Raw genomic sequence first — 18,782 nt, 5'->3', positions numbered from 1 at the left:
TTTCCCAATGCTACACGTCATCTAATGTCCTGACTGCTGCTTCCGTTGGCATCGATTGTAGAACCAAGCAACGTGAATTCTTTAAGGGATTAATGGACCCTAGCATTCTCAACTTACACAACCCTGAGACCAGAAGAACTAGATGGTGCCTAGCTACCACTGCCTATCACTCGGAAAGGTATCAAAGTTGGAGATCCTGGATAGAGTGGAGAAAAATATGGAGCAAAACTTAAAATGAGAAAAATGACCAGGCTTACTGGTGTGACAGACTGGTGAAACCCCAAAAACTATGGCCCCTAGTCCCCCTTTGGGCCTGGAATTGAACTCGCTCCCTGTGGCTTACCTTTTAGGCAAATAGGCCTATGAGGTGTACAGTTACACCAGGGAGGTGCACTTGTTAGGACAATCAACCATGTGAGGGCAGAAGGCAGCGTTTGTACCAGGAGAAAGCTCAGAGGGCAGGAATGCAAAGGAGAGAAGGACACAGGGAAAACATAACCACAGGGAGGAAGTGGGGGAAATGTTGTCAGCATTGTGGGGATTGCAATCAGTGTGGGGGAAAAATTGACATCATCTCAGAACTATAGGAAAGTTATAAGAATGGTGAAAAAGTTCTCCTGCAGCCGTCACCCACACTCCCCGGATGTTAACATTTGATCACATTTGCTTTATCCTCCCTCTTTCTTCACTCTTCTCTCCGTTCTTCCATCCCCTCTTTCTGCACATGAAACACATAAGCATATGGATGTACATACGGGTTTTCTTTTTGAATCACGTAAGACAAGATGCCCCTTTACCCTTAAATCTTTCAGTGTGTATTCCTGAAAAACAAGGACATTATTTTACATAACTGCAGAACAAGTATCCAAATCAGGAAATTTACACTCTTAACACTCTACCTAAGGAGCTCTGGTGGTGTAGTGATAAGGCACTTGGCTGCTAACTAAAAGGCCATTAGTTTGAACCCACCAACCACTGTGCAGAAGAAAGAGGCAATTTGCTTCCATAAAGATTTACAGCCTTAGAAACCCAGGGGGGTCAGTATGAGTCAGAATCAACCTAATGGCAGTGAGTTTGGTTTTTAACATTATAAGTAATGGATACAATTAACACTAGTATCTAATATATAAGCCTTCAGTTATTGCCAATAATATCCTTCATAGCAAAACAAATCTATTTCGTGCTGTGTTCTGGTTACCTAGTGGCACTCGGACAAGAGTATACCACAAGGGATGGCTTGAACAAATAGGAGTTTATTCTCTTACGATTCAGGAGGCAAGAAGTCCAAGCTCAGAGCACCAGGCTCTAGGGCCTGTGTGAAAGCCCCTCGGCCTTGGGCTTCAGCTCTGCCTCTTGCTTCTGGCCCACTGAAGCTGGAGGCATCTCTTCATTCAGGTTGCTACTGGCTGCTGAGGCCAACAAGCCCAAGGTCGGCAAATAAAATGGCACAGTCCTGATTTTACGAAACCACACTGCAGGCCATTAATTGAAGTCCATTGGAAGTCCCAAGATCGGCAGAGCATGGCAGGCTGCTGAACGACTTAGCTACATGCAGGGTTCAAGCATGCCATAAGCTACAGACCATTTCCAAAGCTGTTTCTTATATATGGGAAACAGACCACATCCCTAAAGCAGCTGCCCAGCTGCTTGTGGTGGATCCCACCATGGAGTTGATTTCCAGTCTCATCATGGGGAATAACTAACTACCACCAGTTGCCCAGTCACAAGTTAACACAAACTTAACTACCATATTGCTGGTTTCATTTGTCACGTATCTTTAGTTTCCTTCAATCTTGAACAGTATCTCAGTCTCTTTTTTGATTGACATTGATATTTTTGAAGAGTATAGATTAGCTATTTTATACCCAAAGTTATGTCCCTTAATTTGGATTTGCCTCATGTTTCCCCATGATTATACTCACATTCAATTTGGGTGGGAATACTGCTGAAGTAATGTTTTCTTCTCCTTGTATCATATCAGGAAGCACGTGGTATTGATTTATTCCATTACTGGTGATGTTAACTTTGATCGCTTGAATAAGGTGGTAGATACCATCTTATTACCAATCCCTGCCCAAGGGATTTTTAATAGATTTTAACAAACAATGTAAAATTTACTGCAAGAGTAAGTAAGAAAGGCTAAGAAGTTTTTGAAAAAGGTAATGATAAGCCCACAAAGTAGGAATTTGCCCGACTTGATGTTGAAACGTAATTCAAAGTTATAATAAATAAATAAATAGGAGCTCTGGTAGCATAGTGCCTAAGGCACTTGACTGCTAATCAGAAGACTGGCAGTTCAAACCCACCAGCCACTCCTCGGAAGGAAGGTTGGGCAATCTACTTCCATAGTGATACTGCCTTGGAAACCCAAGGAGGGGTCGCTATGAGTCAGGTCCGACTTGATGGCACATAACAACAAATAACAACAACAATAATTAAAACACATGTTAAGATGTAGACCTAGATAAATAGGCAGTGAGCATTGACTAGAGCCCAGAGGACCATGCATATATTTAATATTTTACTAAGGAGATATCCCTAAGTCGAGTTTGAAGGCTGTCTCAAGTATGTCTTGCTCACCACTTGGAATAAACTCATGGTAACACTAAAGTCTGGCAAATTAAATTTCTTTCATTGCTGTTACCCCAGACACAAAGATTACTCTGTCCTAATAAGTCATATTATTGCATACACATGTCATATGGAGGGAGCCCTGGTGGCACAATCAGTTAAGCATTCAGCCGCTAACTGGAAGGTTGGTGGTTTGAACTCACCCGATGGCCCCACGAGAGAACGACCTGGAGATCTGCTCCCATAAAGCTCACCACGTAAATAATAAATAAATGCAGATACCCTGCGGGCAGCTCTGCTCTGACATGGCGTCGCTCTGAGTCAGAGGCGCATATGGGCCACGGGGTCCCTGCAGAGAAGACAGTCACATAACCAAGAACCAATACTGTGTGCCGGTGTGAGTGGATTGCTGCTGCCTGAGCAGCATGGACCATGGGAGCAGTAAAAAGTTTCTGTCTGCTAGTCGGAGGCAAAAGCCAGCTTGATCAGTCTTTGCTGGCTTTCTTGCCCAGGCTTCCAAGTAAACGGCAGAAGACCTCTTACCTCAGGTAGTGATACTGATGGGCTTTGAATTTGGAAAGACGTTATTGGCTAAATTAAACGGAATTCATCCTTTAAGCTCTTTGATAGCTATACCTAATAGCTTAGTAGGATTTAGGGTTTTATTTATTTTTTTAAATGACCTTACCACAGAATGTTTGCTAGCACATCTGGGTTGTCCACATCTTGTAACTAATAGCCTTATTGAGGAATAAATATTATGTGTTATGTTATTTGCAAGCTTAGCTTTTAAGATTTTATGTCCAAGATGGTCAGCCTGACTATTGGGATTTTCCTAATTGCACTCCAGAACATGGCAATTTGGTATATGATAAAGGTGGCATTTCAAATCAGTGTAGAAAGGATGGCTTTTCTGTAAATAATTATTCTCATTTTGGGGAACAGTTAGAGCCCTGCTTCATATAATACACAAAAATATTATGTATTCCAATTCTGAATACAAAATTTAAAACTATGAAATTATTATAAATGAGCATATGAAATGAGTAGAGAAAAATTAAATGCCATATTAACTGATTCCCAGTTGTGTTGAATGTCTTCTGTGTGTTGGGCCCAGTGTTTGGCTTGGTGATAGATAGATGAGTTCAGATACATTGTTCTTCCCTTAGATAGTTCACAGCCTCCTAGGAAGATACACATATATGGACCAGTTTACATATATAACCAATATGTTATAACCAAAGAGCCAATAGATGTCAGCCAGTCGACATATTTTAACCTGATAAACAAGTGTGATAAGTCTGAGGGTCAGTGACAGCTGCTCCCAAACATGGGAGAAAGCCCAGGCTCAGGGAGGGTCAGTGATTTGCTCAAGGCAGCAGTTAGAGGGAACCTGGATTCAAAGCTAGATATTTACAGGGAACTCTTGCTCTTTCTCCCACACCAAGATTCCTAGAAAGAGAAGAGAAACAGAATTCTTTATTTAAGGTAACTCACAGCTCATTAGTAAATCTGCTAATTGATTATAGTTTACCTATAGTTTATCTAGTACTGTGTTTATGCGTGTGTTTACATGCATGTGGTGTAATGTCTCACTAATTGTACATGTCTACTCTAACATGTGGGAGCTCTAGTGGTGTCGTGCCTAAAGCATTTGACCGTTAACTGGAAGGCTGGTGGTTCAAACCCACCAGCTACTCCTCAGAAGGAAGATTGGGCAATCTGCTTCGGTAGAGATACCGCTTCAGAAACCCAAAGGGGGGTTGCTATGAGTTGAATTGACTCAATGGCAGTGAGTTTGTTTTTTTTGGTACCCTGACATGTTTGCTCTGGTGGTGTAGTGGGTAAGGCATTTGGCAGAGAAGACAGTCACATAACCAATCAGAAGGTCAGTGGTTCAAACCCACCAGCTGCTCCATGGAAGGAAGACAGGGCAATCTACTTCCATAAAGATTTACAGCCTTGGAAACCCAACGAGGGTCGCTGTGAGTTGGAATCGACTCGGTGGCAGTGAATTTGTTTGTTTGGTCTGTTTTACCCTGATCCTGAAGTGATAAAGGACTGAATTGTAAGGGGCTTCAGGTTCTGTTGAAGAGAAAGAGCTGTGTGGGCTAAACTTGGAGACATTCCCACAACTGGGGATGAGGTAGATAAGCTAGTTCAAGGTGGAAGGGGAAGACCCTGGGTTTTTCAGGCAGAAAGACAGGCGTAAGCGGCAGGAGGGAGAGCGAGAGCTGCGTAGAGCAAGGCTAGTGCTGGAAAGGATCTAAGACACTGGGCAGAGGACTCCCCACTTCCTGCAGGTTGGATATGAGGGACTCAGTGAGTCACCCTTACCTTTTTTTTTTTTTAGTTGCTCCAGATCGTTTTTTTAGTTCTTGATTAAAAGCATACCCTAGAAAGTGAGATTTTGATTTTTAAAATTTAGTGTTAAAGGAGCTCTGATGGTGAAATGGTTAAAGCGCTTGACCGCTACCTGAAAGGTTGGTGGTTCAAATCCACCAGCTGCTTTGCCAGTGAAAAGACCTGCAGTCTGTTCCTGTAAAGGAGCAGCCCGGAAATGCCTGTGGGGCAGTTCAGCTCTGTCCGGGAGGGTCACTGTGAGTCAGAATTGCCTCACTGGCCCACAGCAACAGCAGAAAGTGGGATTTTGATTTCAAAAAATAATACGGACAGCCCAGCCTGTGTTAAGTTAGTAATACATGTTTGAACAGCCAGTGATTGTTAGCTGTCCAGCCTGTCATTTAGCATTTTAATAGAATGTTACTAACATTTGAGCCTAATGGGCTCAAACGCGTCAGAGATCATGGGGATGGTGCAGGACGGAGCAGCGTCTCATTCTGTCATATGTAAGGGCGCCAGGAGTCAGAGCAGACGCCTGGGCTGAGGGCATTACCAATGTGAAAGTAGACTGGTCGCCAGGGTCTTCAAGCCATAGACACTCCCCAGTCTGTCCAGAATGTACTTAAGCATCTGTGGTTCTCTAGCTGTGCAAGGGTTCATGTAGCTCGGTATGAAAAAGTGTTAAGGAGAATAGAAAAAACACTAAGTTTCAAGTTTTTCTTTTTAACTCTGAAATAAACTTGAAGTACTTTTTAATGAACTAGTTGATGTGATTTAATCTTCAGCAAGCTTTCCAATATGCATTGTGGAAATAATTTAGTTAAACTCTTAATAGGATTTAAGATGATCTTTGAGATGAATAATAAGGATATTCTTTATTAATTGCCGTAATCTCTAGAATGGTATTTAAATTCTAAGTTATACTATAATTTTGCAAACAAGTGTGCTTTTTAAGTGTATGATTACTATGGAGGAGAAGCATAGGTTTTACATGTGTATTTTTATTTGTATGTGACTCATTCACATTTGTGACTATATTTATGTAGTTCTCTAATAGTCACAGTCTAAATTAGTCAGCCTTGGTTTCCTTCTCCTCTAAGGAAATGAAATTTTTCCCTTTTAGCTTTTGGATTGTTAAACCTCTCCTCTTCCTTTTCTTGGAAATTCTCAGTGGTCAGCCATTTTCTTGAAGGAGTGTTTGTAATGCTATTTTGCCTCTCTTGGGGAAAATCTTGTTACTATTGTCAACTTCTAAAAGTGGTCATATGAGTCAGAAATGGAGACTAGCTCCTTACAACCTTAAATAGCGTGTGTGAATATTATGTATAAAATGACCTAGGGAAATCACAAGTACATCCAGGTTATAAATCTTCCCTGACCCATTTTTAAAGCTGAAATAATTGTTACATAATTTCATTTGGGCTTTTAATCTGCTGGCCACTTGTGAAAAACTATTCTCTTCTTTCCTAGGCCACAGACCTCCACCAGCACGCAGTGGGCATCGGTGTGTGGCAGACAATACGAATCTGTATGTGTTTGGAGGTTATAACCCAGATTATGATGAGTCTGGGGGGCCAGACAATGAAGATTATCCTCTCTTCAGGGAGCTTTGGAGGTACCATTTTGCCACAGGAGTGTGGCACCAGATGGGCACAGATGGCTACATGCCCCGAGAATTGGCATCTATGTCACGTGAGTGCATACAGTTCTGAACTTCTGACTTTATGAAAAGTCTGGGAGGCCAGGCTCAGTGTCACCTGTTCCTGGTTAACAATTCATGCTACTGGAATAATACTAACCCCGTTTATGGAGAGCCCTTTGCTACAGTAATAATACAGGACAGTGATTCAGAATCACTTGTAAGTTGGATAGTCCAGAGTTGGAATCCAGCTGCATATTATTTACTTGCCAGGTGATTTTCCGCTTCCAGTTCCTTACCTATAAGATGGGATTAATAATATCTCAGAGGCTCGAATATAAGGTACCCTATATATGCTAGTCAAGATGTAGAGGACACCAAATGGGCTTTATAAGAGTGATACTAGCTCCTGAGCAAAGCATTCACACACATTGTCCGCCTGGTCTTCACAGCATCCCTATGACTCAGGCACGGGGTTATTGCCATTGTGCAAATGAGGACGCTGTGGCTTTAGAAAGGCCTTGGGCCAGGGCTGAAGGGTGCAGGCTCAGGGGCAGGCTGCCTGAGATTGAACCCCAGCTCGGCAGAGGTCTTTGTAGAAAACCTTCAACATGCTATTTAAACCACTCGCTGCCCTCATACTAATAGCTCCTGCCTCACAGGGGTGTGGTGAAGATTAGTTTAGAGAGGTCATAGCAGAACTGAAGGCCAGGTCTGGCTGGCTCCAGAGGCTCGTCTGTTGACTACAACACTGTATCAGTTGAAGAACTGGTTAAAGAAAAAAAAAATGACATTGGAACAACCTCAGTGCCCATCAATGGATGAATAGAGAAACCAGCTGTGAAAAAAGAGTGATGAATCCATGAAGCATCTCACACGTATATGAATTGGAGGACATTATGCTGACTGAAATAAGTCAATCACAAAAGACATACAAAAATATATTGTTTGAGACCACTGTAATAAAAAGTCAAGGAAAGAAACATACTGTGATGGTTACCACAGAAGGGAGGAGAGAAAAGGAAAGTCACTAACTAGATAGTAGATGTGTATTAACTTGGACAAAGGGACAGGCAATACATAGTCAGCACAACATGCCCAAGGCAAAGGAAGACACTGGGAGCTATGGCAACATGGTGAATACCGTTACATACACCATCCTGCAATGCCAATAGTAGCAAACAGTAATTTACAGGTGGATACACAGGTAGATATGTAAGCTGAGCAGGTGTGGGATGGCGTATGGCAGTACACCCACATGCATATTAGGTTTGGCAGTGGCTCTTTCTACATGTGTATTTATATGCACTGCAAATATGTCCTGGTATACATTAGAATAAAGGGGGCAAAGTTATGCAAACTCCTTAGCCATAACCAAACACTTGGAGGGACTGAGTCCCTGGGCATGAGGGCTTAGGCTATACTGCCAGGGAACTATAATTGTAATTGTTGTAACATAATCCATAAAGACAATCCTACTTTGGTGAGTAGCAACTGGGATCTTAAAAGCTTGCAGGCAGCCATCTAAGATACAACTATTGGTCTCTTCCCGTCTGGAGCGAAGAGGAGTGAAGGAAATCAAAGACTCAAGGAAACAATGACCCCAAAGGACTAATGGGCTACACAAACCACCGCCTCCACTCGCCTGAGACCCAAAGAACTAGCTGGCACTAGGCGACCACTAGTGCCACCACTCTGATTGGGGTCACAGTACAGGGTCCTGGACAGAGTGGGAAAAAAAGAACAAAATTCCAAATCATTAAAAACAAAAACAAAAAAAACAGACATACTGATCTGATAGAGACTAGTGGGACCCCCAAAACTATGCCCCTTGTTAGGTGTCGTCAAGTCGGCACCCCTTCAAACTTGAACTGAGATGGAAAGCCAGTTTGCTCTGTAAACATTCACCCATATCACAATAAAAAGTTTTAAAACACACATACGTAAGAAAACCTGAACTGAACCCACTCCCAGAGATCACCTTTCATCCAAAGAATAGGCCTATACAGTGAACAGCAACACCATGAGAATGTGCTCCTCGGAGCAGCCAACCATCTGAGACCAAAACGGTAGCATCTGTCTCAAAGCAAAGTTAGAAGTCAGGAAAGAGGGGTGAACGGAAACGGGGTCCCAGGGAGGAAGTGGGAAGAGGGCCATTACATCGAGGGAATTGCAACTAATGTCCTGAAACAAAATGTATAAATTGTTGAATCGGAAACTAATCTTCTCTGTAAACTTTCACCCAAACCACAATAAAACGTTAAAAAAAAAAAAAGAGGCTTTGAAAGAGTAAAGCAGTGCTGTTTTGAGATTATTTGGTGTTAGAGAGAGAAAATATGTGTAAGTGTGTGTGGGGGGGGGGTGTAGGCAGGAACAGATGGGGGAGAAGGCCACAGTTACTAGATATTGTGTGCTGCTCTTTACCTGGAAGAGGGTTACAGTGGCAGAAACATAATTTAAAGGGTAGAGATCATTCCCTGCAAAAACAGAAGAATCCTTTTATCCCTTCATCCTGAGCCCCTGTGGGTCTTTGTAAGGCAGAGCTGGTACTGGTTTGCCTCTGCTTTGCAGTGTATGTGAGCTGTGTTTAGCAGCAGTGCTACTGCAGTACCTACAGTTCTGTAGTATTGTACACATTATTTAATGAATCCACAAATGGGTACTGCATAAATGTCGTACACTTACCAATGGCATTGACTTTATATAGTTAGACCTTATTCTACACAGCTACACAGTCGCTAGATGTCAGAGGTTTGCACTATCTTCTGAGAGCATTAATGGAGAGTTTTGAGTGTCTCGGTGATTCTGGGTTTATGTGGGGATCCATTGCAGGCAGCCAGTGTGTAAATGGAACTTGTGCTTCTCTTTCCCCAGTGGTGCTGCATGGAAACAACCTGTTAGTGTTTGGAGGTACAGGAATCCCATTTGGTGAGAGCAACGGCAATGATGTCCATGTCTGTAATGTGAAGTATAAGAGATGGGCTTTACTCAGCTGTCGGGGGAAGAAACCCAGTCGTATATATGGACAGGTACCAATCTTTGGCCAGTCATGGTGGATGTATTTGTTCATACTTTTCTAGAATATTTATATTGTTACTATTATTTTTAAAAAAAAGATGTAGAATGAATTCAGTATAGTTAGTATTTGATTTTTCAGGGCTGATGTGAAATTTAAATTTGTAAGTCTAGTTGTTTGCCTTCCCCTCTCTTTTTTTGGTCTTACCTTTTTTGTTTCTAATCCAGTTAAATCTAGACCTATATGGAAGTTTCTTTAAACACCAGGATGCCTTGAGCTTCTCACGGGAAGCCCCGTGAGAGATTGGGCTGCAAGGTGGCCGTCTATAGTGATCCAGTTCTTTGAAGAGGTTTTTGACCCAATAGTAGTAGATCCCTGCAGTTGGCTAAAACTTTTACCCAGATCTGAGCTAAAACATAGATTATGTAGAGATTACATTTAGGTTCTAGTGCTTCAAATCTCAGGTTTGAAAGTTAGATCCAACAACATGGGGAACAACCCACCATCCGTCAGAGACCCTTTGAGAATAATGGCTTAAGCTTAAAACAACCAAGCTTTGGCTTTTTCCGGAACTGGCTGGCATCAGAACTGACAGCTTTTGAGGGGCATGTACTTGATGATGACTCTGGATCCCATCACAGGAGGCCTTTAAACTCAGAGAAGTGAGATAAAACCAAAAACCCAAACTCACTGCCGTCGAGTTGGTTCTGACTCATCGTGACCCCTCCTTGGGTTTCCAAGGCAGTATCTCTACAGAAGTAGATTGCCCAGTCTTCCTTCTGAGGAGTGGCTGGTGGGTTTGAACCCCTAGCCTTCCGGTCAGCAGTCAAATGCCTTAGGCCACCAGAGCTCCCAAGAAGAATAGCGGTAGCTGAGTTTACACTGACAGAGAATCTGGTGGAGAATGTCACCTCTAGAGCCCCTGCTACTTATCCTCAGATCTGCTGCTGCTGCTGCTGCTTCTTGGCACCTGACTCTTCACACCGCTCAGAAGGAGAAGCAGCGTTCAGTGGAAGGTGCATGTCTGTGATCTATGCATTCTTGGGTTGGCTGCAGCCCCTAAGGATCTTCTAACCCTTGACTGTCTGTAGGTAGAATTTGCTTAGGTGACCAAAGGTTTACCTGCCTGAAAATCATCTCTCTGACCTCTGAAATCTTCAGCTCTTTAAGAGTCTGATATTCTAGAAGGTTAAAAAGTACAGGGCAGTTTTATAAAACCTGATTTTGGGGTGTTGAGTTGCATCCTGTAACCCAGTGTTAATGAGGCAGTCTCGTTCACCTCTCCCCGTTATTCAGGCCATGGCGATCATCAATGGCTCCCTTTATGTCTTTGGAGGGACAACTGGCTATATTTACAGCACAGACCTGCACAAACTAGATCTCAATACTAGAGAGTGGACACAACTGAAACCGAACAACCTGTCCTGTGACCTGCCAGAAGAGAGGTGAGGTTCTAGGATTAAAGCATGCTTCGTTTTCTTGTTAAGATTGGACTTCTTTCAGAATAATGGAAATATGGCTTACAGAAAACTCTCTGACTCTGGTTCAAATAGCTAACTGGCTGTTCGATCCCAGTTCAGGGATGAGGAGGGATTTTCCAGCCAGGAAATGGTATTTTCTTCTTAGCTGCAGAATTTTTACCTCTTATGTTTCAGTCTTTCTGCATCAGGAAAATAGTAAGTAACACTTTAAAGAAGAAACAAAATGGGAACGTTTGTAAACAGATTTCCTATTACAGGAAAAACAATTCCTTTCCAGTTACTTTCTTAATTTCCCTTCTTCACTCATATGTTAGAATTCTTCGGCCCCTCTATTCACAGCTATGTCCCTGGTACAGGGCACAGTGCCACACCCACAGAGAGCTCAATGAATGTTGAGTGGATGGGAGGATGGGTGGGTGGAGGGACAGACAGACGGATGAATGGAAGAGAGGGCGGAGAAGTGGGAAGGAGGGTAACTTTAAGTGCTTCAAGTCTAAGACTTGAATAGATTTAGGTTTTTTTCTTTTTTTATATATGAAATATTTTTTCTGTTATAAAAATACAGATTCACTTTTCAAAGCATTTTCACATGGTTACCTTCTTTGAGTTGTTTTAGGGACATATTATAGATTATTTCAGCTTCTAGCTAGATTACGTGGGTTAAGAGTTCTGGTGGGTGTTTCACATTATATTCACAGTTCTGTGTAGCATAATTTAAAAAATATCTTTCAGTCTGCTAAATAAGTGTCTTAATTTGTAAGCCTATAGTCTAGAGTCTCTAGTTAAATGTAGGCAAATCACTTTTTCAAATTCCATGGTACTTTTCCTGCTTATACAAAGGTATCACAAAAAGATTACAGAAAATCTAGAAAATGCAAATAAGCAAAATGAAGACAATGAAAGAAAACAGATCTCAACTCAGAAGTAACCAGGGTTAACATTCAGGATTACATCCTTGTAGCCATCTCCTCTGCATGTTTGTGGGTCTATAGATTTTTAATGGAATCATATCTACCTTTTTGTGACTGATTTTTTCTTTCAGTTAATGACATGAAAAATAGTTCCCAGAATATTAACCACCCTCTGTGCCTACTTTCTTGCTGGTTGCATACCAACCCACTTCATGTCTGTTCTGTAATTTATTTAACCAATTCCCTAGTGTGAAACACTTAGATTACTTCCAGAATATTATTCAAACCAAAACTCACTGCCATCGAGTCGGATCCTACTCACAGTCGACTTCTCCTTGGGTTTCCGAGGTGGTATCACTATGGAATTAGATTGCCCAGTCTTCCTTCTGAGGAGTGGCTGGTGGGTTTGAACCGCCAGCTTTCTGGTTAGCAGTCACATGCCTTAGATACGACACCACCAGAGCTCCCAGAATATTATTATTATTATTATTATTAAGAATAATGGTATAATAAAAGTCCTATAGCTAACTTTTAGGTAGGTCACTTTTCACCATATTTTACTGTATATTTTCAGATACAGACATGAAATTGCACATGATGGGCAGAGGATTTACATCTTGGGAGGCGGAACTTCCTGGACAGCTTATTCTTTAAACAAGGTAAAAAAATAAAATAATAATTAAGAAAAAAAAAAATGGAGAAAGAGCAAGACAGGCGCATGTCATAATGCTGTTCCTTGAGGTATTTCACTTTTTGACCAGGTTCCTCATCAAAACCCGTCTTGTGTTAGTTGCTCTTTTTAATACAAGGTCAAGGTCAGACTCTGAGTTCTGATGGGCTTTCCAGTTAGCAGCTGCATTTATATGACTTACCAAAATCATCCCCGTATGCAGGACGAGGAAAGTGACTGAAGGGAATGTGCAGTAGCTGCATGCATTTGGAGCAACTGATTAACATTGGAACCAAGACTGTCCTCTCTCTTACTGTCAGTGCTGTGCATCTAAAGAGGCCAGACTTGTCTGGGCCATGCTTTCCCGACCTTAGAAAGCTGAGCTCCGAAGGGCTTCCTGTCCTTCCGTCCCCGGCCTGGAGCTGCTGTTCCCGTCTTGGGGCTCTCCATCAGGTTGCAGAGCTCTTGGTCTGCCTCGGAGGCTCCGTGGTCAAGTTTCATCATAACCTCATTCCCGTGCTTCCTTATTATATGCCTGGCCAGTGCATAACCCTCCTGTTTTTCCTAGTGTGTAATTTAAAAAATCCTCACACTTGCTTCTTTGTGTTGTGAAATGGCCCGTGTTCATGGTGGAGAGAGTGGAGGGTGCAGACCAGCACACAGAGGGAAGGAGGGACCCACCCGCACGTCTGCTGGGGCTGGCTTTGCTCTCTGTAGCCTCTCTTCTTCATTTGCCTCCTGAGTTTTAAAAATCCCATAAGTGCTTCATTTTCAACTGCCTCACTTAATGTTTTGCCTTATATCAGGATTAGGAAAGATCAGAGAAATATAAAGCAAAAGAAGAATTTTAAGCCCATAACATATGTGTATATAGGCTGTTGTTTAAAATCCAGCTTTTAGGCTGTCGAATGACAATTACTGACTGTGTGTGTGTATTTTTGTTTTTATTTTTTTCTCCAAGATCCACGCATACAATCTTGAAACGAACGCATGGGAGGAAATTGCAACAAAACCCCATGAAAAAATAGGTAAATCAGAAGTAATGACTCACTCACTTTAGCACGTATGTTTCATACTTGCTTTGGAATGTTAAAGAATCATTTTATCGAGGTATATGGCAAGTGATCTCAGTGTTGAACTGGTGGTCGAACGTTCTTGTGTTCCTTGGCCTGGTGAGCACTCTGCCTCGGCAACTGAGCAGCGAGACCCACGGGGGAGATTGTTGAACTCTGTGACGTCAGCAGGGAAATATGGGTGGGATAAGAAACACGGGTTAGAAGTTTAAATCAAGATCTACCTATCTCTTCCTAAGTAAGGGGGAAATAAGAAAGCCATTAGTCACCACTGGCACCTAGACGTTGTGCCCTTAGGATGGACCCCGAGGGTCCAGTCATTTAAGTGTGCAATAAGGAAGAACTGGAAGGACTAGGCAGTGTTTGCACAGTGCAACAAAGGGATTGTTCTGAGTTACTTACGGTGTGTCTTACTATGTCCTATCAGTGTTATGCCCAGTCTTTCTGTGAACAGTGGGATTTCTGTGTTTGTGTGTTTGGCAGGTTTCCCTGCAGCCCGAAGATGTCACAGTTGTGTTCAAATAAAAAATGGTAAGAATTCTAAATAACAGTCTAACTCCATTTCTCTGATTAGTGTGGCCATCTGTGGGGAGTGTCTCCTTTCCTAACAAGAGCTTCTCAAAAAAGGATGCGTGGCTTGGGAAGAGTTTATTTTTTATCGTTTAAACTTAAAGGGAAGATCTGTAAAGTTCTGCTTCTCTCAGCAATTTTTTTCTTCTTTAAACTTTTTATTGTGATTTGGGTGAAAGTTTACAGAGCAAATCAGTTTTCATTCAACAGTTCATACACATTGTGTTTCACGTCATTGACTGCAATTCCTTCAACGTAGTACCATTCCTCCCACTTAACCCGCTGTTTCTCTTTTCCGTTCCTCCTTCTCTCCTAACCCGTCCTGCCTTCTGAACTTTGTCCTTGTGCAAATGCTGCCCTTTTGATCGGAATGGTCGATTGCTCTAAGGATTCCCTTTCTTCCTAGAGTTATCGTTCACCTCGTCGACCTATTATTTGACTGAAAATTCAGCTGTGGGAGGGAGTTCAGTCCCAGCTCTGAAGAGTGACCAAGGCCCACAGTCTCAGGAGTTCCACCAGTCTCTGGTCTTTATTATAATTTTGAGTTTTGTTCCACATTTTTCTCCTGCTCTATCCAGGACCTTCCCGTGTAATCCCTTTCAGAGCAGTTGGTTGTGGTCGCAGCAGTGTTTTCATCATATAAACTAGTGTGGGATTTGAGTTGCCTCAGTTATCAGAGAAGCTCAAAGCTGGCAGTGGTAAGCTTGTTATTGTACCACTAGCTTCTTCAGCACCCCGGCTCACCAGGGGACTGTCCCTGTGGTGGGTCATGGTGATTGCCTGGACTGCTCGTACAATAGAGACCTCTGTGGACATGTGTGAAAATTGCAGTAACTCCTTCAGAGTTTCATTTCATAAAGTTTATTTTCTCCTCGGTCTGAGGCCACAGAGAGCTCATAACCCAGTCTTTGGCCACGTTGCAACAAAGACATCATATGGCTATGGAAGGCGGCAATCTTATCTAAGTGACATACCCGACCCCGCTTTGGAGAACTTTCCTACCTTTGAATGTATAGCACATTTATCGGTTACACCTCCTGAAATTATTTCTGGGAGGAGGGTATATGAATGAGTTTGGTAGCCTGTACCCTTCCAGCAGCTTAGTTCAGACTTCACCTGGGGCAGGCTCCATCTCTGGCTTGGAGCAGCTGCTGTTTGGAGATTTCTAGATTATTAGCCTGAGAATGGAGCTGTACTTTGAAGGTTTTCTTGACTCCTAGCCAGAAGTCTCCAGGGTATTTTATAGCTTAAGTATCAGCTTAAACTTGATCTGTACCCAAACTAAGACATTTATTAAGTCAACTCTTTTAGGCCAGGCACCCTACACCAGGAGCAAAAGGAAGTTATCTTTGTTCTGGGCACTTCGTTTGGAGTTCACACAGGCTTTGTTACGAGTTGTCTAGTTACAACTAACTGATTTTAGAAAAGCTTTCATTTTGGGACATTTTTGTTTGTGACCTAAGAACTCTAATAGGGCTTCTCACTGTCTCTTTGAGCTGAAGAAGACTTGGAGGGCCTTGTACGTCCCTCAGACTGGACGTTGCAGTGACAGCTTCCTCCAGTTAGATGTCTCCACAGGGACACGCCTCTCGGCAGGCAGACACATGTCCACCTTTTCTAGGATGTTACTTAAAGGGGAGTTCACAAGAGTTCTTTTTCCCTGGTGACCTGCAAGCGCCTTTCGTTCAGCCTGTATAAGTGTTAACATGTTTTGCATTAGTGGCCAAAACTTAGAAATCAAAACGTTGACTTTGTAAAAATCCAGAGTTCTACCGCTTCTCCTGAAGAAGGGGAAAGTGTGTTAACTGGGCCTGCGTCCTGCACGGCATTCAAAGCTCTCACCCCGTTAGAACATGTGCTTCCTGTGTGTCTGTTTTCCTTTGTTTGACTTCCTGGATCATCCTTTCTATGCCTGGTCCCTGAGGTGTTTGAAATAGTAAACCCAGATCTAAAGACACCTTACAAGCTTGCAGCTATGGTCCCAGTAAGGATGCCAACATAGTGTCTAAACCCTGTCAAGCGACAGAGGTAGCCTGAGAGGAAGCCCCGAGTGGATCCTTATGGGATGGCGTGGGCCCGTGCCAGCTGGCCGCGGGGGCTACCCCAGGGCACTGTAGCTTTGCCTCCTTTGCTTTGTGTGACCTGGCCTTCTCTTTTCTTGGTAGATGTGTTTATTTGTGGGGGCTATAATGGAGAAGTGATTTTGGGAGACATCTGGAAGTTGAATCTGCAGACTTTTCAGTGGGTGAAGCTCCCAGCCACTATGCCTGAGCCAGTTTATTTTCACTGTGCAGCTGTTACACCAGTAAGTTTTTATTTTCATACCTTCCTTACGTAGTTGCAGATGATAAGGAAATCTTTTTAGAGATATTAGCAAGAAGAAAGGTCCTGATATTGGCAAACCTGGTTGTGAGCATGTGTTTTTAAAACTTCTTCCCAGAACTAGCCAATCCTGAGAAAAGGGGAGTAAAACATCACATGCAGCTTGAAGAGCAGTGTGAATAGAGAAGAAATGCTACCTGGGGCACGTGGGCTCTGACAGTGATACCTGAGGGTGGTTCCTGGGAGGGCAGGAGGGGTTACTCCCATGATGCCATAGTATCGAAGCTCCCCCTAGTTTTCCAAAGGCAAAGACCTTTATTTAGAGCTTTGCATTCCCAGTATTTGGCTCCATGGATCCCTAATCTAGTCTTAATTGAATGTCTGTTGAAGTTTGTTGTTGAAGTTGAAAAAGTCTATAGTGTATCTCAAAGTCCCTTGTTTGTTGTTAGAACTCTTCTTGATCTCTGCACAGTGTTGGAATCGGTGGGAGATTCTTTTTGTTCTACTTTTGGCCTTGGCTCAGCCCGCTAATCTCTAGCCCTGGTGTCTGTTTCTCTCCCATTTGGACGTGTCCTCTTTTGACTTCGTCCGTTTGTTCCTAGGCTGGTTGCATGTACATTCATGGAGGAGTGGTGAACATCCACGAGAACAAACGGACTGGGTCCCTGTTTAAGATCTGGCTGGTGGTGCCTAGCCTGCTGGAACTGGCATGGGAGAAGCTGCTTGCGGCCTTCCCCAACCTGGCAAACCTCTCCCGGACACAGCTTCTGCACCTCGGACTCACACAGGGACTCATCGAGCGCTTGAAATGAGGATTTCTGGACTGTTGATTGATACTGGAAATGTTAATTTAAAGAGACTCCTTTATTTATGGGCAGTGGAGAATGTGCTACAAACAGGATCGGTTACCCTGATCAAGGCCTTATTCAGAAAATACAGCAGATGCCTTTCTGTAAATTGGTTTTTAAGTTGATGGAAATCTGACTTTCCCATGCGCTTCCTTCATGGCTTCTTTCTCCCTCCCGGTACACACACACACTCACATACTTCCTCCTCTCTGATGGAGTTAAGGGAGAGTCTGAAAGTACTTTAATAATGTTATGAATCAAGAGAAGGTATCGAATTTTTTTAAAGGAACTCTGATCATGTAACCATGTCAGCCAGTGCGCTACAAATTAAAACAGCAGCATCAACAAAAACTAAAATAAAAGGAAAAAAATCCAGCAGCACCAATAAGCAGTCTTCAGTCTGGAGATAGAACAAGAAGGCTAGTCTTGGGAATCCTGCAGGTTCTACTTAGACCTAAATGTTTAACTTATTGTTTTCAAAGATGCATCTACTTGAGTCCCTGGGTCTGATGGCAGCTGTGGTGGACACCTGGCTGCCTCGATGCCTAGACCTTCCTTTGGCTTTAGAGGACAGTTAAGCAGCTCAGCATGATTAGATTTCTCTCCCATCCTTATGGTGCCAGCAGTGGTCAGAGTTGGCTTGTCTAAGGATGTACTGTGTGTCATGGTTGTGCTATATGCTGTTACTCTTTCTGTCACCAAGAACATTTCAAACCAAGAAACGTATGGTGGTCAGGGTTCTTCGTTCTAGGCAGTTGTGAAGTTCTACGTTTATTAATGATTTCAAGTATCTCTTTGATCTTCATGGGAAACGTGGACGTAAACAGGTGCCATAAATGCCACGGGACATGAACCAGCTCATGAGGGGCCGGAGGGGAGCAGGGCAGAGAAGGTCTGGGGCTTGTTGGCTTGACTTCTGTCCAGGCTCTGAGCTTTGGCTGTCATGTGCAAGCAGGTAGCTGCTTCCTTTCCAGGACTTGTTTCCTTTCTCACCTCTGGGCCATGCCCCTGTCATTTTCTCAGGCAACGAATTTTATCTCTAGAAAGCCAGTTGGCCCTGGATTTTTCTCTTAGCTTGTTGCCTTCTTTTCTGTCTGCTTTAACGTGCATGGTGCTGTATTTTTCTAGTCATTGGATAAATGGTCTTGGGGGAAGAACCGCGTGGCATCCTGCCTGTAGAACCAAGTATCATATTAAGAACTAGCATGAAGAATGAAACTGAGTATCATTCATTTTTTCAATGTGAAATTTTAGTTCTGGTTTTGTTTTTATCTTTGTGTCCAGCTCTCAAAAGAAATTGACTTATATTTTCACTTGCTTTGCCATCAGGCCGCTAGA

The 18,782-nt window shown here is 42.9% G+C and overlaps 1 protein-coding gene across 1 annotated transcript in view; it reads left to right on the top strand.

Annotated features, from left to right (window-relative positions):
* The window catches only part of KLHDC10 (kelch domain containing 10), a 94,456-nt gene extending 77,048 nt beyond the window's left edge, over positions 1-17,408 (top strand). The window contains exons 3-10 of the mRNA XM_007955398.2: positions 6,385-6,606; positions 9,428-9,582; positions 10,866-11,014; positions 12,536-12,620; positions 13,593-13,659; positions 14,188-14,235; positions 16,440-16,579; positions 17,199-17,408. Of these exons, the coding sequence (XP_007953589.1) occupies positions 6,385-6,606; positions 9,428-9,582; positions 10,866-11,014; positions 12,536-12,620; positions 13,593-13,659; positions 14,188-14,235; positions 16,440-16,579; positions 17,199-17,408 (1,076 nt within the window). The remainder of the gene's footprint in view (positions 1-6,384; positions 6,607-9,427; positions 9,583-10,865; positions 11,015-12,535; positions 12,621-13,592; positions 13,660-14,187; positions 14,236-16,439; positions 16,580-17,198) is intronic.
* Positions 17,409-18,782: the final 1,374 nt, after the last annotated feature.

Source organism: Orycteropus afer, unplaced genomic scaffold, assembly GCF_000298275.1.
Source record: "Orycteropus afer afer isolate SDZICR_OR568_19922 unplaced genomic scaffold, OryAfe1.0 scaffold00501, whole genome shotgun sequence".
In the NCBI taxonomy this organism is placed as follows: domain Eukaryota; kingdom Metazoa; phylum Chordata; class Mammalia; order Tubulidentata; family Orycteropodidae; genus Orycteropus; species Orycteropus afer.
The sequence above is the reverse complement of the archived record's forward strand: the minus strand, read 5'-3'. Positions and strand labels throughout refer to the sequence as shown.